The sequence below is a fragment of the Helicoverpa armigera genome, chromosome 31 (genome assembly GCF_030705265.1).
Source record: "Helicoverpa armigera isolate CAAS_96S chromosome 31, ASM3070526v1, whole genome shotgun sequence".
Lineage (NCBI taxonomy): Eukaryota > Metazoa > Arthropoda > Insecta > Lepidoptera > Noctuidae > Helicoverpa > Helicoverpa armigera.
In genome coordinates this window covers 3,646,688-3,668,813 of record NC_087150.1, presented here as the reverse complement: position 1 = coordinate 3,668,813, position 22,126 = coordinate 3,646,688, and the positions used below count along the sequence as shown (strand labels likewise).

The following is a 22,126-nucleotide window of genomic DNA, read 5'->3' as shown; positions in this document are numbered from 1 at the left end:
CTTCGGTACATACATAGAGGCTTGCAAAAATAATCTAGTAACTGACAGAAATATCATTAAGTTCACAATCATTAGAGGCGGCAAAACTTGAATGGCCTACTAGCGGCAAGTTTGTAAATCCGCCACTGTCCATCACAAAGCCATATAAAACAAAACGAAAAAAAAACCGCGAAACAAAAAGCCTATACAACCTTTTTACTGCAACCTGTATACGAATAAACTAGCAACCTTGCAAAGCTACCTTGCTAGCTAGTACCGCGTCAAGCACCGTGCAACCCAGACGAAAATACAGTAATACAGTAACTATTTAACAAAATCAGTCTTCTTCTAGACACCACATAGTATAACCGTGATTAAAAGACTTCTAACTAAACAGTTTTAAAACAACGAAAAAAAAGAAACGTTTGTTCTCTACTTTCTTAAATGGAATTCTAAATCTTAATTTAAAAAGAGTATTTTAAAATGCGAACGCACGCTTTTGCACTGTTTTTTTTTGGCGTTTCGTTTCTGCTTTTTGAATTTTTTGATGTGTGTTTAAATTTTTGTAAGTGTATTTAAAAAAAAATAGTTTTTTTGAAAATTCAGGAAGCAGGATTTATTGTGAAGCTTATATTAATATTTTTGGCAAACAATTCAATTACGTTTAATTTGACGCTAGATTTTGGTGACGTTATTAAATATTTTTTATACGTCCGATTTAATTAGTATTTGAAATTAAGTTTTTTTTTTATTTACTGAATCAAATTCTAGTGTCAATCAATTTGAACATCAAATATTTTAATACACTATAATCTTTTAAAAATATGAATATACTTACAATAATAAAAACACAGCTTTTTTATATTAAAAACTCACTGCTGCTTTGTGCAATATCAAAGGCGTAATTCACCACTTCTGAATAAAAAACATTTACATCAAATTAACAACGAATTTCTATAATCTATCTATCTTTAGTTTGATCAGAGATTGAATATTGACATAAGTTACATACCCCGGACCGTTTTTTGGTGCAGTCGACAGTCCTGTCAATCAATACAAAAAAAAATATATTTTACATTGAAAATTGACAGCTGTCAACTACAAAAAGCATTCGGTATAGTATGTAGCTAATGTCAAAATTAATTTTAACAGATATATTGTCAAAATTCATCGTTATACATTTTAAGTATATTAATATAAGTTTGACTGGTTATTCAGAAGTGGTGATTCCGTCATATTAATATTTTATACTCAAATGTAAATAATTAAAATACACGAATTAGTTTCTACTCTGATTGATCAACTATGCTCTATTTGTCCCGTGGGACTACTGCCCGTACCGGGATAAAATGTAGCCTATGTTGCAGAGGAAGAGTGTAGATTTCCAACAGTGAAATCGGTGCAGTAGTTTTTGGGCCTTTACAGCACAAAAAAAAGGAAAAATGTTTTATTGAGTATATAAAATACAATGCTCACGCATACGTTGATCAAACAGAGGTAGAACTAAAAATTGTTTCACAAAACCATGAATTATTTCGATAATACTTCCTTTCTATAAATACCACACACATGAAAGCCTAAACTTACTTCAAAATAAATTGTCAGCATTCTTATCGGGTGAGCTGCAGATTTAATCATCTAACAAGCCCTAGAGTCAGAGTTTTCTCAAATCCGCCTGACGGCCTCTGACGTGGAATTGTAACAACGACTGCTACTGAGTAGCATCTGAGGACGCTGGCTTTACATGTCTTCCCAGAAAATTCATGGTTTCTTAGTGAAAGTTAAAAACCACACAGAGATAGATCTGAGAATCGAAATCCGACCACAAGGCCCCTACTGATCTGACCGGACTGCGGGATTGTTCGCGCGAGTTACCGCGGCTCTGGTACATAAAAGGCCTACGACGGAACACGACGGGTTTTTAGTCAGTAAGAGTCTGACACTCCCTCACCGCTGCTAAAAAAAAGGTCTATCTACTGAATCCGGTTACCCAGGCAATCCGATCCCCCTTAAAACTGGTTGTGAAACTCCCTGAATACCCGTAACAATTGCCAAAGATGTTCAAATGACAGCCGGAACCTACCAATTTAACGTGCCTTTCAAAACACGGGGAAGCTCGTCATGTCATAGATTCCATTCATGTTCTCATGTATTCAGTTAAGGCTGACATATGTGTGGTTAACTCAAAATTGAAATATTTTTTTTCTTTTATTTCTTACCTGTTTGGTCAATATTTTGAGGAATATCTAAGCAACGAAAAAGATTTTTGATATAACATGGGTAAGGCCAGGGCATAGACGATTTAATCGATTAGGATATTTTGGCATGCGTTTTGAAAAAGGGCTCGATAAATACGTGGTTTTCATATTTTTAATTGCAACTAGAACGATTAACATTTTCTTATTCCTTAAATATTGATCAAACATACGTGAATTCATTTAATAATCAGGCCATTTATATGTATTTATTATAAAAATACCTAAATATTTTCCAAAATCCTATAAAAAATGTTTAGGTATTTATAAAAGACAAGACTCTATTAACGCAGAAGAATATACGTATGGTCTTACTATTAAATCTAAGCGTAGGTACCTACACTCCAAAGTTTAAGTCGGCCGATAGTTGTCTTGTACTCTTAAATCAGTATGAAGATGAATGGTAGTACCTACGCACATTACAAAGATCACGTATTCAGCCAGCATTACGGCTAAAAACTGATTGGAATCAAGATTTACTTTTAAAAATTGCCAACCATCGGGTCAACTTTCGGTCGACTGTTTAGTCTGCAATATACTCTAAGACTTTCTATAAATATCTTTCCTAAACCTTATAACAAATTAACAAAAATAAAATATCACCATCATACACCATTTTTTATATTTAGTAACGTACTTTCATTTATATTCTGACAGCTAATGAAATTCAAAATGGTTGCCATAAAGTCGCTATTAGCAATATGGCCGACGTGAAAAGAATGGACTGGGGCCCGATTCTGCTAAGTTAATAATGTCAAAATTGAATAGAAATCGAATTGCAATAGCAGTTTTAACCATATCGAGCATTCCGCTACTAATATAAGACCAATCGTACCAACGACATTCGATTGGTTTGCGATTGGTCGGCCATTTTGGTGATTTTAGTCTATACGGTAGTTTGCTTTATCTTAATCATCTTGCAATTGTATATCATTTGCAGACAATATGATTCATTATTAAAGGATAAAAAAGTTTATTTAAAAGAAAAAATTGCGGAATGCCACTTACGCTTCAATCGTAATCGAGTCGTAATTGGATCTCAGTCGAATGTGAATCGTATGTCGCTTAAGTAAAATTAGGAGAATCGGGCCCCTGGCTATTTTAATAATTGTAGAACTCAGTTGACTTTGAAATGGCAAGTCATTGACTTATTGTATGATTAGCTGGCAGACTTATTATTAACAATTTTTACAAAAGCAATTCATACTAAAATATGTGTGTTGTTATCAAAATATCAATCAAAGAAATGAACTTTAAGAATAGGCGTGATGACAAGGTTAAAAAATAATGCTTGTTAGTCTGTCTTTTAGATTGGAAAATAATATTGGATATACGTATTTTTTATTTTAAGTAAACATTAAATATTTACTTAGATATTACGTAATAATGATTGAGAGTGGGAATGTCACGAAGGTGTTAAGATGTTTCAAAATGTACGCTCCGGCCCACTCTTTGTACACCATATGCTAAAAAATGGGGGAAAATATTGAAACCCTTTTATAATTATCACCTTCCGAGCCCTTTTCCCAACTATGTTGGGGTAGGCTTTCAGTCTAACCGGATGCAGCTGAGTACCAGTGCTTTACAAGGAGCGACTGCCCTATCTGTCCTCCTCAACCCAGTTACCCGGGCAACCCAATACCCCTTGGTTAGAATGAAAACCGTTTTCAATGATCCAATTAATTTAATTTGGCGTTGTTTGGCTGTAAAACACAAAAATATACACTTGAGATTGCAACATAAAATAAAAAAAATACCATTACCACTTTAAAGTGAATATCATACGCGAGCAGTGATAGATTAATGATGTCTGACATGGTTATTTGTTTCAATTGACGAATCTATGGTTTACTGTCATTTTTGTTGGTCACATATATTATCTAAATTGGCGAGACGCCATATTGAAAGTCAATTTATTACAAGAAAAGTACGCGATCAACATGCGCGATGCGTGATCTTAAATTTTTCGAATTCCTTAGTTTTTTTGTGGTAGGTACTGTACCTATAGTGAGCCGTAGGTGTTTAAAACATATACGTTCTCAAAAGTGATGTGACACTAAATTCAATTGTCCTGTATCTTCGTTGTTATTTGTTTTTAAGAGAAAAGAAATACGTGTCCATTATTTAAAGGTTGTCTGAAAGACAGACTAACATTTTTTTTCAAGCGCCATGCCTATTGTCTTAGTAGGAGTTGCTTTTAATACAATGCGTCAAATTACTTTTTTTAAATGATTTTGCATATTATTTTTTATAGATTTCAAACTCATTCAACATTTTTTGTAAAAAATCACAAACTTTTTTTTAAGGATTAAAAAAAGTTTTTTGACGCATTAAACGTCAGATTCAAATTTCGAACAGCCATCCCATAAAGGATAAACCTAACCATTCGTCGCTCATCCGAACGTGAACGTAACGTTCAAAAACAAGAAATAAAATACGGAAATGTTTGGAATTTTCGAGATGTGCCGGAAGCAAGTCGCTGCACTCATTCTGCCACTCGTGTTGGCATCCTTGACCGGGTACTCGTCAGAAGCACTCAGCACTTTTGGGGTCTCAAATACGAAGCCGCCCTCCGCAGCCCCAACCGCCCCACCCGGTAAATATATTTTTTTTATATAATGGGACATTTTCACACTGCACTACCACTGAACTTTTACAAAATTAGCCAAAAAAGACACCGATTTTTACACTGTTTTTCGAAAAAAAATCTTGAAAAAAATATTTGAGTGACACATTTTTTTTGAATTTGATAAGTCATGTGTGTTTTTCGAGTGTTAGTGACGCATGAGTTTTTTTTAATAATTATTACAGGTACTAACAGAGGATTCTGTCCCATTATATGAAAAAAAATGTTTACCCATGCACTGGCGTGATTTTTTAACAGAAAAAACCTACAAAAGGAGTAATAACGTTAAACACTGAACATACTGTATATATTGTACATACAAATTGACACTTACCACGTTTTTAACACTAAACAAATTAAAAAAAATACAATTTTTTTTTTCAAGAATTGGTAAAAAAAAACGAAAAAAAATGTGGCAAGTGAAATGTGGTAATTTTTTGCCCGTTTTCGTGTTAATATGGATGATTGGACAATGTTTCGGTGCGTTTAGTCCAGTTTTTGGCGTTGTTAAAACTGAAAACCCCATCAAAATACCTTCACCAACGCCACCGTCGGGTAAGCCATTTTTTTATGTAATGGGACCTTTTTTATTTGTTTGAAACAAAAAAAACTACATAAAAAAACATGTACAGATTAAATTCCGAAATTAAAAACATTAATTCCTTGTACATATTTGCATCTTTTTTACATTTTTTTATTATTTTTTATTAAAAAATAATTTCAGATCTCATTGATTTAAGAGCTTTGACAATTAATATTATAGCCATTTTTATTGTTTTGGTTTGTCTCATTATATAAATAGCAACTCTTTGGCGAAAAAACAGGAAAACTTGACATTTCATTAACAAACCTCATACATAGACTATTTTTAGCCTAGAATATAGATACATTATACTATATAACACATACAATTCCTCTGAATATTTACATACATTTTCCAGCCGATTTTCATTCGTCAATTAACTTTTAATGTTAGGAATAAATATAACGGTTTGACGTATTTTTTTTTCTACTCAAAAGCTGTCAAAACGTCAAACATATTATTCAGATAAAAAGTTATCTGACGATTGAAAATACGGCCCTTAACAATACAAAACTGATATTATATTATTATATTCTTACAACGGGAAACAAAAAAGAATTTAAACAAAATTAAATATAATCGAGGTAACTTCTTCTTTTGAAATACCGATCGTCAATTTTATTATAATTCAGAGGAATAAAAACTAACACAAAACACACATTATAGTGCCTGTTAATGTACAAACAAATCTTTACTCATACTTGTGTAGGCTAACACAACAAGATTTTAGCCAAAATCGCTCAAAAAACACTGCTTTAGCATCACTACTAGGAACTGTCAAACTGACAGCAGAATTGGCGGCAAAAATCGGCCATTTTGATTCCATAGACAAAGATACATAACATACATAACCTTTTTCTTATAGACAGCATATTGTAACGAAACTTTTTTTACCAAGAAAAGAGTTTACAAGGTGCAGAAAGTGTCAAAAAATGTGGTGCAAACGGCATTTGGTTGCCATTCTGCCTATAATTTTAATCGGTTGGCTAAATATTCAGTGTACAGATGCTTTCGGCATTTCTTCTTTTGGAAAAGCGAATACAGACCCACCAAAGCCGGCTACCACTTCAGCGGCCCCGGGTAAGAATTTATAACACTATATTTTATACATACTTACAGAAACTCTGCTTTTCATACTGTCATACAAAGTTACATACATACATACACACATACATAATCAGCTAAATGTCAAAGCATGTGTCTAACGCTATATACTAACCGCGGTTTTTAATAATACATCTATCTTTATCTATGCTTAGTAGAGATTCAATTTTGACCTTAGCCTCTAGCACCTAATGTCAAATTTCTATCTTTAGTAAGCATATTGACAGATGGATAGATTATTGAAAGCCACCATAAAACGCTTGAGATCTGTGTTTAGGCATTATTTTACAATTTAAACCTTAAATAAAAAACGTCGATGTGTTTATTTAAATGGAGAGACAAAACAACAGTGTGGCTGTCTGATTTCTTTTTGACAGTAAAACAGTAAAGTCAGAAAAAAGAATACGTTAAAAGTACAGCATGTTTTAGATAGCTTCACAACTGTTTTGGGCTCTCGCTCAATGTGCTGGATAGAGAATGGTTAGTCCATTGTTTTTTGTCTAACTTTAAGGGAAAAGGTAAGTATTTTTAGGCACTCTTTTACAGATTTACAACACTACAAGACTACAAACAGGTAGGTTATTATTATCATAAAACTTATTTACTTCAAGAAATTCATGCACTAAGAAAAAATTATATAGGTAATTCACCATCTATAAATACAAATCAAATATATACCTATCTAGACATATACTATCTGCAACGTTTTAATACAGCTCGCCATTTAACTTTGCATTCATGAAGTTAGCTATTTGATGTTACGCGAAGGCGGCAGTGTTTTGTCAATTGTAGCCAACTTCGGACAAGCAAAACTTCTCGACAATATCTATACTAATAAATTACACTAACTTCAACAATGAAAAGTTTATTGTTAAGATTACTATACTTATTTCAATGCAAACGAGTCTTTCTTTCCATATAAAAACAAATAAATTCTACAAATAAAACTTAAAGTAAACCATCACAGTACAAACATGGATCGCCATACTTGAACTACCGACACCACACTACATCTTACAATTAAAATAATTAAATATTTATCGTTACTTATTGCGGAAATGAGAGCTGCAGGTTTAATCACCTAACTAACAAGCCCTAGTATCTGAGGTTTGTCAAATCCGGCAAACGGCCTCTGACGTGAAAATGTAACTGAAATGCTACCAAAATTATTCGTGAGCGAAATAATGTACGTACGCCTAAATTTGAGTCCACAGCTAGCATGTGTTCGCGCGGCAGTTGCAGTGTCGCGGACATGTTAGTAATGTTCGCGCGCAATGTGTTACTGTTTGCTACAGCGAGTACACCACGAGATACAGACGTGTGCCAAACAGTGCCGCACCAAGGGGAAACTCTCATACTTCCTATTGGTTCATCTCATATGATTGTTCATTAATTTAAAATGTAGTTTGAGTGCAATATTAAGTTGAGATATTCAATTTCTCAATTGTATTGTAGACTAGAATAATAAGCCAAATAAATGTAGATTTGACAGTAATTAGTTTTTCACAATTAGTCAAAAAAAATAACCAATAAAATTCTAAATTCAAACCCAACAACTAAACGTCAATTCTCCCGCCAAATTAACCATAGACAAAACAGAAGCGTGCAAAAAAGTTTCAGACAAAAAGGATGTATATTTTCTCCCGTGTTGAGATGTGGTGTCGGCGTGAACCTATGGCTTCCATGTTGATGGTGGTTATATTAACCTGGATGATGGGGTCTTCTGATGGTCTGACTACTTTTGGAAAGAGTAACACGGCTGGGCCAACTGTAGCACCAACCTCCGTGCCTGGTAAGTTAGTTGAGACCAAAAAGTATGTAGGTATAGTCTTTGGTTGAGACGCTATGTAGAAAATGGTCTACGGTAGAACACACACCATTTGTAGGTAATATGGTAGGTAGTGAATAAGACTATGGCTTTTTAAATAATAAGTATTTATTATAATAGTTACTCTATCATGCACGATTTACACATACATAGATACAATTCAATGCAAAATAAACTAGCACAATTTCACTAACTATAGAGAATTACATAAAAATTTCAAAGTTCCTATAAAATTATGACCACAAAAAATCTTGTTATCATTATCATATTCAACAGAAAAAAATCTGTTTCTGAAAAATTGCACCATTTAACTATAACGATAACCAAACCATTTTCAGTTGTCAAATCACCGATTTGACCAATGGGCGACAAGTATACGGCTGGTTATGGTTTGGTTATCGTTATAGTTAAATGGTGCAACTGGCACTAAAAATACTCTATGGTTAGTCAGCCATTATAAAAGAGAAATGCATGGTTTTCAGTCATTAGTTTTTCAAATGAATAACATGATTTTAATTGTATTTTTACAGTTCACGTAAGTATTTTATTGTTTTAGTAATTATTAAGTAAGAAATTGTTCTTTTAGAGTTATATTTAGCAATAGAATATATAACAAAGACGGTTCTCGGTCACGGTGGCTGTTCTCATATAAGGAGATCAGCCAGCTGCGCGGGACATATTATAGTTTGTGCACATTTGCTTGGACACAGGTGCACTCCATTCCTTCACTCTCATAGCGCGATGAGACGGCAATCCGACACGGCCAAAGAGAGAACACGGGTGTATCAATCACCAACTTCCAGACTCCGGGCTGCTTTGCGAAAGTTTCTAAAACCCACAAACAGATTTCAACCCGACCCGGGAATCGAACCTAAAACCTCGTGCAATGGGACAACTAGACTATATCTATATAAATATACTAGCCGTTATCCCGCGGTTTTACCCACTTCCCGTGGTTACTACTACCCGTACTGGGATAAAATATAGCCTATGTTACTCGTGGATAATGCAGCTTTCGAATGGTGAAAGAATTTTTTAAAACGGTCCAGTAGTTTTTGAGCCTATTAATTATGCAACCAAACAAACAAAGTTTTCCTCTTTATAATATTAGTATAGATAAAAAAGCACTTTTCGTTGTAATTCTATAACTCATGAACGGTCTCACTTTTCCAAACCAAATGCTTTGTTCGGCCTAATTAGTAGATGGTTCATGTGAAGTGTGTACAAAATGGTGGACTTACGTAGCCAAGCACGTAACGGGCCACTCGTTACTCATATAGGTCCATATTATATAGGACCCGAGAATCGCACAAAAGACCTGAAAACTAACAGACATACATACACCGTTATATTCATTCATTAATATTGTTTCTGATTCGTATATAAATACACAGAAACTGACATTTTGACAAATGATCTTTGCCGTATAATAATGGCGCCCTTGAAACAATGAAATTACGTCAAACGTCAAATATGAAATATGATATTCAAATCTTTATTGTGAATATACACGACATGCCCCCGCGTTTTCACCCGCATCCCGTAGGAACTACTGCTCGTACCGGGATAAAATATAGCCTATGTTACTCGGGAAGAGTGTAGCTTTCCAACTGTGTAAGAATTTTGCAAATCGGTTCTGTAGTTTCAAAGAATTTTAGGGTACAAACAAACAACAAAAAAAATCTTTTTATAGTGTTAAATACCTGTAGATTAGTATAAGGTATAATAATAGGTATAATTTATTGTAAACTGTCCAAATTTTATGTAAATAAAGTCAATATCTGTCACCATTCAATATTCATAATTACCGGATACCACAAACTTTTAGTCGGCCGATGGTTTATTCGGGCTCGTAAATCAGCATGGAAATGAATGTCAATATATATGACAAAGTTCAGGTACTTGACAGGTGTCAGACCGACTAAAAAGTTTGATTGAATTTACGTTTTCTTTTTTTTAATTTTTCTTAAAAAAAATAGTACAATTAGAGTCGTGATTTCAGACTTTATAGTCTAGTGCCCATTTTCACCAACAATCTCTTAATCTAAGTGCCACTTAGAATAAGGGCTCTCCCAATTTTGACATAAATAACTATGGATAAGGGATACTTAAACTTTGGTGAAAACGAAATTCTTATTAAGTGTTCCGTAAATGCTCTTAGGGGATCCCTTAATTTAGGTATTTGTTGGTGAAAATGGGCATTAGTTTCCTCGAGATGTGCTCCCACACCTTAGATCAGTCGTTAGCATCCCAGATATACTTAGAAAGTCTGTAATTTTTCACATCAACTTATGCCTAATTTCACCGAAAGCTCGTTAAACTTTTTCGTAGTACTACGACGTAGCTTCAATTGCTACGTTGCTACGACGTAGGCATTCACTGCCGTATTCAAACACGCTTATTTCGACGTGACGTAACAATTTTCTTTTGTGTTCTTTCTTATGTATTTCCTTATGAGTTCTTATAGGTATATAATTTTCCTATTTACTCCCCCTACATACTCGTTTAAGTGCTTTCCGTGTGTACTCCAGTATGTCATCATCATCATCATCCTCCGAGCCTTTTTCCCAACTATGTTGGGGTCGGCTTCCAGTCTAATAATCGGATTCAGCTGAGTACCAGTGCTTTACAAGAAGCGACTGCCTATCTGACCTCCTCAACCCAGTTACCCGGGCAACCCGGGCAACCCGGTACCCCTTGGTTAGACTAGTGTCAGACTTACTGGCTTCTGACTACCCGTAACGACTGCCAAGGATGTTAAATGACAGCCGGGACCTACAGTTTAACGTGCCATCCGAAACACAGTCATTGGTGTCTAAGATATACTTAGAAAAGTTGCATTGGTACTTGCCTGACCTGGAATCGAACCCGCGCCCTCATACTCGAGAGGTTGGTTCTTTGCCCACTAGGCCACCACGACTACTCTGTACTCCAGTGTGTACCTGAATTTAATAATAGCATTTTCCAAACATTGTTTTTCTTAAAAAAGACTTTTTTCCAACCATCGGGCCAACTATAGACCGACTGTTTAGTCTGCAATTTTATGCAGTTAATATTTTTAGACATAAGATGTATGAAACCACAACCTTTTTAAAGGCCTTTTTTTTCCGACGTTAAAAATCATCAAATGACCCCTCCCGCTGTGGGTTAGCAGCGGTGAGGGAGTGTCAGACTCTTACTGACTAAAAACCGTCGTGTTCCGTCATAGGCCTTTTGTGTACCAGGGCCGCGGTATCTCTTTCGAACAACCCGGGGTCCTATTTTGAAAGTATATACATTTCTAGATTTCAATATCCGCTAATGTGCATAGGATACATAAAATTCTAGTTTTCATTATAAAACGTAAAGTCTAGATACCATAGTGCGTTGATATGCCTCGTTCCAAATACAAACAACAGCCATAAACTTAGAGGTCTCATATCTTTTATTATTGTCTATGGATTACCAATGAGTGGTACACTATGGTACAAAGCTATAAAAAAGTTCGCATGTCGAATAACTTAGATTTATGTATTAGTCAAGTTACATAAGCTTTGAGTTTTTATGTGACAAGTAAATGAATATGAAAAGAATATAAATATATTTGAAGGCCAATACCAATGCCAACGGCGGATCCAGGGGGTAGGTCACAAGGTCATGACCCCCCCCCTGCGCCAGGTCCAGGACCTAGGTGGACCACTAATTGAAATGGTTAAACACGATGTTTTATGTTTTTGTTCCAAAAGGTATACATATAGTAAGTATAAGATAATTTTTATTGCGAGTGAATAGGTACACTACACAGATAGATAGAGGTAGAGTAGTTTTTCTGAAGTAGCCGCAATAAAAAAACATGCAAAGTACGCGCCCTTTTCTGCGTAGGGACACAATACTTTTTAAAAGTTTAGTCTTAAACCTGAAAAAAATCCCGCGCTTGCTTCGATCGCGCTTTCTTGTATTTGTGCTGTATACTTGTTATCCCACCCAAAACAAAAATGTGAAAGGCTGCCAAGTTCGATAATATGGAAATGCTTCGCCGATAAAAGAAGTGAGATCTGAATAAGTACCAAGTTCCATACACATACCTCAGTTAAAAATAGTTACTTTTTAATGATGTTACTTGGCAAGTTTTCACACACCTTGTTATAAACCTACTAAACGCAATGAATCAAGTATTTAATTTTCTATTAAAACTTGCCAAGTAACATTATTAAAAAGTAACTATTTTTAACTGAGGTATGTGTTTTACGCTTACGCTGTACGCTTTTTAAATTTCGAGTTGTGTCCAAGTAATTACGTTCGCTCAGCTCGGGCTATTTTCTACATAAAAACTCTTTTTTTAACCTTAGTCCTTGACCTGAATAAAAATTTTCGCGCTCGCTTCGCTCGCGCTTTTCTGTTTTTCCCGTGTGTCTCATACTTGTTATATGGCAAGAAAGCGCTTTCATCTACTTTTCGTCCCCGAACTGAATAAAAATTTTCGCGCTCGCTTCGCTCGCGCTTTTTTCAATTTCGCGCCCATGGACAAGTCCAAGACATTGCGCTCACTCTGCTCGGGCCATTTTCTACAAGAAAACACTTTTCTTAACTTTCGTAAAACTTTCGCGCTCGCTGCGCTCGCGCTTTTTATATTAATACTGTGTCTACTTTTTATTCTATAAGAAGTATACGCTGTGATATAATATTATTTATATAAAACCAAATGTGATTTTGCTTTATAATTAATATTTATAGATCAATAATTAACATTTTGTGTGACTTGATCACGACTGTGTGACCCCCCCCTGGCGCCGAAGCTGGATCCGCCCTTGACCAATGATGAGGTAGACTTTCGTTTGTCAAAAATACCGGTATAAAATATAGCCTATGTTACTCGGGAAGAGTGTAGCTTTCCAACAGTTAAAGAATTTTTCTAATAGGTTCTAGCAGGGCCGCGGTAACGTTAAAACCAATACAGATATAGTTATATAGTGTTATATATATATATTTTTTAACCATACATGTATAGTTTTAAACAATCTGCAAGATTATACTGCAAATTACTGTTTTATAACATTTTTAAAAACCCCTAACTTGACAGTTTGATCTTGATAAAGCGAAGTTATTTTCTTTGAGTGCAATTATGCAGATAGAATTAGTGTTAACTGTGAATGTTTCGAGTTTTATATATGTACTTGAACTTGACAAGTAACTAGTAATGCCTTGTTTGAGGTAGAAATAAAAAAGATTTTAAAAGCAAACCGGTTGGTTTTCGCAGCTTAGCTCGCATCCCGAGAAAACTTCCTTCCTTTTAAAAGGCAATGAACAGGAGCCTGTTATTTTTTAAAACACTTTTTAAAAGTCTATTGTGACAAAGTTATTTACTTTCGCATTTAAAATATTAATACGTATAAGTAGGGTTATTGTTATACAGTCCAGTCGTTACTTGTTATCCTAACTATTTCCCATCTTAATCAGGTGTATAAGCATGAAAACACAATAACTAAAGTTACCATAGCATTTATAATATTTTTTTAAAGTAACATAGGTACACTTATAAGACTTTTATGTACTTTTTTTTTAATAAATCGAAATTACGTTCGGTATCGGTGAAGTATTGAATAGCTATCGAAGATTGCTTCAGTAGTTCTTTTTTTTAATCCAATGCTTTACAATCACCTCAAAATTAAAAAGGTTCCAATTTCATTCTCAAAATACATAGACATACTTTTCACACCTAAACCCATATTTACAACATCACCTTTTCACAACCAAGTTGACCTAAAAACGAAAATTCTTACAACACGCAACATTTTACGAAAACAGATCAATTTGCCCCCAAACGTCCTTCGAGTTAAAATATTCAGCCAACCTAGTTCCGCTATTCAATAATAGATGGCGCTGATACCAGTCGGAAGCGTTTTAGATTTATACGTAGCAATCACCAGTATATCTTGACCTCTTGATAATACGTTCGTATAGGGAAATGAGAGGTCAGTTTAAAATGGATATGTGGTTCCAAGTGGCTACTGTATCTTGCTGATTTGAAATTTTAATCTGGACTTTGAATTTTTGTTGGAAATTCGACTCTAAAGTTTTACTGTTAAGGTACATTTTTGCGAGTTAGAAGGAAAATGGAATTCCTTAATCTAGTTGTTAGCCTCTTTATAATGTAATTTGCATTTCTTTAACACTAGCTTCCACACGTGGTTTTGCCTTCGTGGCTTAACACTGAAACATTTTTTTCAAATCTGACTATAAACGCAAAAGTTTACATGTATGGATTTTCATCCCTCTTTTACGCAAAAATCTACTGGATGAATTTTGATGAAACTCGGCAGTAGGTAAAACTTATATGGCCTTACTACAAAAACTTAAACGTCTGTTTTACACTTGTCTAAAAAAATTGTGGCTGCAAAATGAACCATATGTCAACGTCATAATCTGTCATTTTTTAGACAAGTCTTAAACTGACGTTTAAAAGTTTTTGTGGTAAGACGGCTTTTACCTACAGGGTAATTCTTATCCGGATGCAGATGAAATACCTGGTAGAAGTTAGTAATCCCTACTAATATTATAAACGCGTAAAACTGTGTCTGTCTGTCTGTTACGCTTTCACATCTAAACCACAGAACTGATTTTAATAAAATTTGGTAGGGATATAGAGTTAACCTTGAGAAAGAACATAGGATAGTTTTTATCCCGGACTTTTGAAAAATTCTCTTGGAAACGGGAGGAAGCTAGAAGGCTATATTTTATCCCTATAGGTACGAGCATTAGTTCTCCCAAAACGCGAGTAAAACTGCGAGAAACAGCCAGTCAAGGCTTAATATATTCACAAAAATAACTAAAACGCCTAAAATACTTACTAGTGGTATAATAAATAACTAACGCTAAGTACAAGTTAAGGCCTACCTACATTAACTTGTACCTAGAAAAAATGCCCAGCTATTCTTAAAACGCCATTTGTGTACGTACACCATGATTTTTAGGGCGTTTTGACGGACAATTTCGGGACTAAATATTTGAAAATATTTCGGGGCGTCTGTCTTAATGCCCAGTTTAATATTGCAGAAAATATTATGAATAAGAACGTATGTATAGCTAGCTGTTTCCCCGCGGTTTCACCCGCGTCCCGTTGGGACTACTGCCCGTACCCGAGTAAAATATAGCCTGTGTTACTCAGGCATAGTGTAGATTCATGTGAGAATAAATCCTGTTTATAATATTAGTATTGACGTCCTCATAATCGGTTCTCGCTGAATATCAACCCTATCACCTAAAGGGTCATAGAATGAGCAGTTTTAAATTCATGTGTGGCGCATATTTCTCCTAATTTCTTCTCTTTTTTCAACGCTCTTTCATACTTATGAAAGAGCGTCGGTTGTTTTTTGTGTTTTCTGTTGTATTAGGCACTTTTTTGTCTTTGCCTCATGTTCTCATAAGCAAATAAAAAAAAATATCTCTATCTATATAGTTCATCTTTTTTTTTCGAAAAAAAAAACAACAGCTAGCATTCGACATTTAAACACCGATAACAATTTCTCATTGCGCTCATTAGTAAACCCTTAATGCCCACATAAAACCATTTATTCTACTACTAAGTAACAGAACTATATTTATCCAAGGCCTACCCAACCTCGTGAAAGCTAAAAAAGCAAAAAAAAACGGGACAGTTAACTTTCATGGAGTCTGTTCTAACCTTTACTTTTACCTTTGCAAGTCGTGTCATATATTATGTTAGTACCAATCATTTGCATATCTAAGCACGCTATGTTGGCGTATTGGTGGAACTTGGCGACAAATGTTGGTCGAGTAGGCATAAATATGCCTGACTTTATCTTGGGGATAATATATGTATCGGAAGCAGTGGTTTAGAATGTTATGTTATATATTGTTGTGTAAGAAGGTTGCTTAAGCCGTTGTATGTCGGAGCGCAGATATACACAACAATTGATTTTCTATTGTTTTATGGTTACCGCATAGAAGCAGTCTATATACATATATGTATATAGTTCTATACTAAATATAATGAAGAGGAAACATGTTCTTGTTTGTGGCCTAAAGGCTTTGAAATTAAGGAACCGATTTGAAAAAATCTTTCACTGTTGGAAAGCTACACTCTTCCCGAGTAACATAGGCTATATTTTATTCGGATACGGGCATTAGTTGACACGGGACGCGAGCGAAACCACAGGAAATACAGCTAGTATTTGTCTAAACTTAGCAATACTTAAATGTTGCAGACTTTAGTTTCTTTGTTTGTTTGAACGTGCTGATCTCAGGAGTCTTCCTCCGAGCCTTTTTCCCAACTATGTTGGGGTCGGCTTCCAGTCTAACCGGATGTAGCTGAGTACCAGTGCTTTACAAGGAGCGACTGCCCTATCTGTTCCCCTCAACCCAGTTACCCAGGCAACCCAGTCCGGTCTGAAATTTATGTCTGTGTTAGATAGTCCGTTCATAGAGAAAGGGTTACTTTTCATCATGATGCGCGAAGTAGTTCCCACGAGACGCGGATTAGACAGCTTTGGGAAGCTAGTTTGACAAAAAAAATCTTTGCTCTGCTGTATTGTTAATACTGAAGAAACTGTATGTCTGTTACGTTTTCAGGCTGAAACGACTGACTTCTATATAACGATTTAAGGTCAGGGGGTCTATAAAACTTATTATGGGTTACGTTACGGCATGGATGCGTGCAAACACGCATGACAGTTATAAGGCCTTAACATAGTGCCCTCCTTTTCATTTCTTTGGGATGTTTTACCATATATAGTTATTTTTTTAAAGACTGTTGTACCTGATTAATGATTTTTGACTTTAAAAAAGGACCTTAGATATTTTGCAGATGGAAGCAAGTGGTCTCAGACGATTGAAATCTGACTCAACTATAAGATTATGCTAAACTAGTAGGTACTTCTAGCTAGATAGAATATTTAACAATAAACAATCACAAGTATTGGCCATGATGGTTTGGATGGTCATGGACACAATGATTTTAATTCAGTAGCCTATGCTTAAGTAGACCAGTAACTGTAGTTTGGCTAGCGTACAGTTTGTCCGAAGTATCTTAGCTAGTCTAAACCAAATAGTCTACATAATATATAAGCTGAGGATATTCGCTGTGTAGTACATGGATTTGTGTCTAATTCTCTTGCTCAATAAACTAAAAGCATGAAATTTTAGATTCGACGAAGGTTATTTCTATGCTGTAGTTAGTTAAGGATTTTAGGTGTAGGTAGTTAGTAATGTATTTAGAAAAAATGTCCAGTAGCTATTTATTCCCTTAGTACTAAACTCCAAAGTTAATCACATTTCCTCTAGCTCCAGTATCTAAACAATGTGAAGACAACTCGCCCGCTAGCGAATTTTAATCTGTGTGAGAAGTCGCTTAACCCCATTCAAAATAAGGTTTTACACTCCAAAGACACGCTCTTCTTACTCCCCCTAACTTAAACAACCCTAAGATACTTTGCCCTCCTCTCTTCTACCAAAAACCCCCACAATTTAACCACCATTTTACCAATATCTTCATCACATTACAGCCCGACCATGCTCCCGTCAAGCAGAGTGTGCTGGTATCAGCAGCAGTTCATGTGTGCGCACCCACTACGATCCTGTGACTCGCTGTCTCTGTGGGGACAACCAGCCTCCTGTGAATGGCCAGTGTGACTCGCAGACTAAAGGTATGAACATCAGCCTCATCATCATCAGCTATCATCTTCCAGACATCATCCATACATCATCAGCCTGTTCTTGGATAGGTAATCATCAAATGAACCCTTACGCTCACATTCACATGTCAATGAACAGTGTGATTCGCAGACCAAAGGTATGAACATCATCATCTCCCGAGCCTTTTCCCAACTATGTTGCGGTCGGCTTCCAGTCTAACCGCGTGCAGCTGAGTACCAGTGTGCCACAAGGATCGACAGCTTATCTGACCTCCTCAACCCAGTTACCCCTTGGTAAGACTGGTGTCAGACTTACTGGCTTCTGACTACCCGTAAGGACTGCCAAGGATGTTCAATGACAGCCGGTACCTACACCCCAGCCGCTGTGGATGCAGCGTGAGGGAGTGTCAGACTCTTAAATCAGCAATAGTTCATGTGTTCGCACTCTCTTCGATCCTGTGACCTGCTGCCTCTGTGGAGACAACCAGCCTCCTGTGAACGGACAGTGTGATTCGCAGACTAAAGGTATAAAAATTATCACCTCCCGAGCCTTTTTCCCAACTATGTTGGGGTCGGCTTCCAGTCTAACCGGATGTAGCTGAGTACCAGTGTTTAGCAAGGAGTGACTGAATATCTGACCTCCTCAACCCAGTTACCCGGGCAACCCAATACCCCTTGGTTAGACTGGTGTCAGACTTACTGGCTTCTGGCTACACGTAACGACTGCCAAGGATGTTCAATGACAGCCGGGATGCAGCAACATTCGTTTCAGACTTTATAGCCAATGTTTCTTCGAAATGTATTCCTTCAACTTTCTTCTTACACTCTTTATTTTCTTAGTTTTTTTTCTTCGTATAATTTTACCCTCAGGATGCCGCGATTGAACCCGAAAGACATTGAATTATTTAATCAAAAATATTACACGAGACACGGAATGGTCTCATCAAGCATGATGTTAACATATTTAGTGACCGCGATTATTATGAAATACTTAAATACAATTTTTAGTCACTGCAGTGACCTCACCTTTTACCCTTTTAAATCCTTATCTCATTAAAACTAAAACAATATACTTTACATTTGAAAAACCCACATTTCACAATGGTTTCGTGTCAAAATTTCATAATTGTAGCAGCTAAAACCAAATTATTAGTTGAATTACAACTTTTACTTAGCACTTAGTAAAAAGATTGAAATCTTTTTATTTCTGTTAAACACGTGAGGGCAGGTATGCCACTAATTTGACTATGAACAGGTTTTAGGGTTCCGTACCTAAAGAGTAAAACCCCATTACAAAGAGTACTCGAACACTGCAGAATTTTTTGTCGGCCTTCTGACACCAGGCTGTATCTCACAGTTAGACAGTTAACACAAATTATATATTTCTGTTGCCGCTACAACAACAAATACTGTAAACTATATATTATATTGTAAAACAAATAATTTAGAAGGCTTCCATACTTCAAAAGTGTATTTATTTTTGCTTTTTGATGTGGTTAAAGTTACAGAATTTTCGCCCTTAAAATATGAATTTTGCATATATTTCTAATTTATTCATGAACCTTTAACAATTTCTAGAAAAAGGTATTCCTTTCTTCCAAAGACAGCCTATACTAAAGTTAATAATGCTACGGAACCCTTCGTGCACAAGTCCGACTCGCGCTTAACCAGTTTTTAATTCGGTCCCGATAAGCTTCAAGGCTGCTTTTAATATTATAAGGTTTACGTTAATTTCTGTACGGTGACCATAATCTTGGTTTCAATTGGGCTAAATCCTGTAAGAATTGAGGTAAATCATATTTAGTTTATTACTCTTTTTTTTAAGGTTAAGCTTTTTTAAACATGAAGGTTGGATTACAGTATTTGATGGATTTAGGTAGGTCAATTTATGTCAGAGTTGAGTTAATAATTATGTATCACGTTTTTTTAACCCCCGATGCAAAATGAGGTATGTTGTATTATAAGTTTGACTGTTTGTGGCTATCTGAAATAGATGGACTTAAGTGCGGTTCTTTTATGTATTTCACATGAAATAAAACTTATGCTTGTGGCAATTTACTACTCAATTCCCCTAAATAAGACTGATTGTCAGACTTTCTGTGTTTTAACTAGGAAGAGCGATCCATTAATTTAATGTAGATACCATCTAAACCTACCTATACGTGGGAGCTTGTTATTAGCAATGTGCTAAATTATTGTTACTATCTTGTCGTGTTACTAGACCTAGCCTTCCTAGAATAAAAAAATAAAAAAAACACATAGAAACTCGTCATGACAAGTTATATAATCACCCATCCACGAACCGACAACGCCAAGCATTCTCTAACTAAGTATAATTGATCGACCAGTGCGAATGTTACAGGGTACCCAAAAGTGAACTATCTGTAACCTTCTGGATATATTTCCTTTTTCTATATTACTATGTATAACATTATATACGTTTTCCACAGCTCTCTACCACGTCTGCGCAAACAGTGACGAGTGCAACGACGGGCTGATCTGCGGCACCCCGAACATCACTGGCACAGCACCGCTGCACCTCAGGGTTCACGCACCCACGGACAAGATCTGCCTCTGTGACGCCGACACCGGGTTCACTGAGAAGGAACATACTTGTAACGGTTAGTGCTTATTAGATGGTCTATATAAGGCCCTGTTTGCTTCGAAACTTATACGTGAAAATTGATTTTAAAAAACTTGGGAGTTTATATTGTCGATGACCCTGGACTTAATAATAGCTTCTGTCTGCGGTTACGGGAAATTCTTCACGTCAGGATGAAAATTTTCCTCGACAAGTGGGCTATCTAACACTGAAAGTCTTTTTTTATCGGAGCAGTAGCTTTTGAAGTTTCAAACAAACTAACTGTTAGCAGGTCCTTGAGTTTTCACCCAAGTCACGAGAAAATCACAGTTCAGAATGACAAACGAGAAAAAAGGAGTCCTGTGTCGTCTCTTAGGCTATCTCTATATAAACATATGTACATATGCTGTCTGTGTAACGGGTCAAGTAAGTACGTAGTTTTGGCGTGCAAAACAAAATTGATAGAGTTACTTTCGGAATTATGCGTAGATAATAGTTATTATGTTTATTTAAATGTGTTATTAAAAATCTGTAATTTTACCTTTCAGATGCCGAAATTCTCAAGACGTCTCTGCTAGCCATCTTCCTCGTCTCTTGCATAAGAAAGATCTTAGCCAACTAATTTATCTACCATCACCAATTACTTTCCTTTTATGATCATCACATTTTTTTAAAAGATTTGGAAAATCCGGACTCGGAAAAGGGAATTTAGAACGTGGTTTTAGTTCTCAACAAAATACTTGTAATCGTGGAATATACGCTGCGTAGAAAGAGTTTTGAGCGGTGAGGGATGATGGGTTCCCTACCTAAGAAGGGGTTTTTAACGACTTCAAAAATCATCAAATGACCCCTCGCGGATTGGGTTAGCAGCGGTGTGGGACTGTCAGACTCTTACTGACTAAAAACCGTCGTGTTCCGTCGTACCTTTTATGTACCAGCGCCGCGGTAACTCGCGCGAACAATCCCGCAGCCCCGGCAGACCGCAGCCCCAGAGACACATTAGTTGCAAAACACCAAAAAGTTTGGAGCGACCTTATACCACAATAAGTTTTTTCTAGTCCAGGATTTTCCAAAAGTTTTCTGTAGTTTGTAATTTCACGTGTTTATAGAAGTAATTTAAGTAAAGAGACATATGTAAAATTAAATTTTACAATAAAAATAGCAGATTAAGCTGAAATTGTATAAATTTGCGAATTTTCTTATTTTTTTATTCACTCGAAACTTTAGTACAAAAACACAACATGTTTTAGCTTTTAAATAAAAAGAAAAAAATAATTGCTTAGAATTAATAAATAAAAATTAAATAAAGAAAATGAATTATTAAATACGTCCATTAAAATTAAGGTTATAAATGTAAATAGGATTAATATTGACATTTAAATTAAGAATCACTATTTTTTTTAATAGAAATCACAAATAAGACGCAAGAACAGAGTATGTATCAAAAGATTTCTATGAAAAGAACGAATCAATAAAAAAAAACTTAAACATCTATACCACAAAGCATTAATTTAAAAAATGACAAATAAATAAAAAAAAAA

General features: G+C 35.5%; 2 protein-coding genes across 4 annotated transcripts in view; one reads left to right on the top strand and one right to left on the bottom strand.

The window, feature by feature from the left end:
• The window catches only part of LOC110383583 (gelsolin), a 253,645-nt gene that overhangs the window by 140,805 nt on the left and 90,714 nt on the right, over positions 1-22,126 (bottom strand). The gene's annotated exons all lie outside the window — the stretch shown is intronic.
• Positions 254-21,996, top strand: LOC110382535 (uncharacterized). Of its 3 annotated transcripts, none has more exons than XM_064043440.1 (5): positions 254-291; positions 6,309-6,523; positions 17,876-18,016; positions 20,455-20,625; positions 21,134-21,996. In XM_064043440.1, the coding sequence occupies exons 2-5, from the start codon at positions 6,376-6,378 to the stop codon at positions 21,205-21,207; spliced, it is 534 nt and encodes a 177-aa protein (XP_063899510.1). In that variant the 5' UTR covers positions 254-291; positions 6,309-6,375; the 3' UTR covers positions 21,208-21,996. The 3 variants fall into 3 exon arrangements, with proteins under 3 accessions (XP_063899510.1, XP_063899511.1, XP_063899509.1); XM_064043441.1 differs by having other exon boundaries at positions 282-402; XM_064043439.1 differs by lacking the exons at positions 254-291; positions 6,309-6,523 and adding exons at positions 295-402; positions 4,593-4,830.

What these genes read in the sequence shown, in the direction of transcription:
- LOC110382535 (XM_064043439.1), top strand. Translation starts at nt 4,677, where the DNA reads ATGTTTGGAATTTTCGAGATGTGCCGGAAGCAAGTCGCTGCACTCATT. An exon ending in GTGTGACTCGCAGACTAAAG is followed by an intron (nt 18,017 to 20,454) that starts GTATGAACATCA and finishes CGTTTTCCACAG; the next exon opens with CTCTCTACCACGTCTGCGCA. An exon ending in GAAGGAACATACTTGTAACG is followed by an intron (nt 20,626 to 21,133) that starts GTTAGTGCTTAT and finishes TTTACCTTTCAG; the next exon opens with ATGCCGAAATTCTCAAGACG.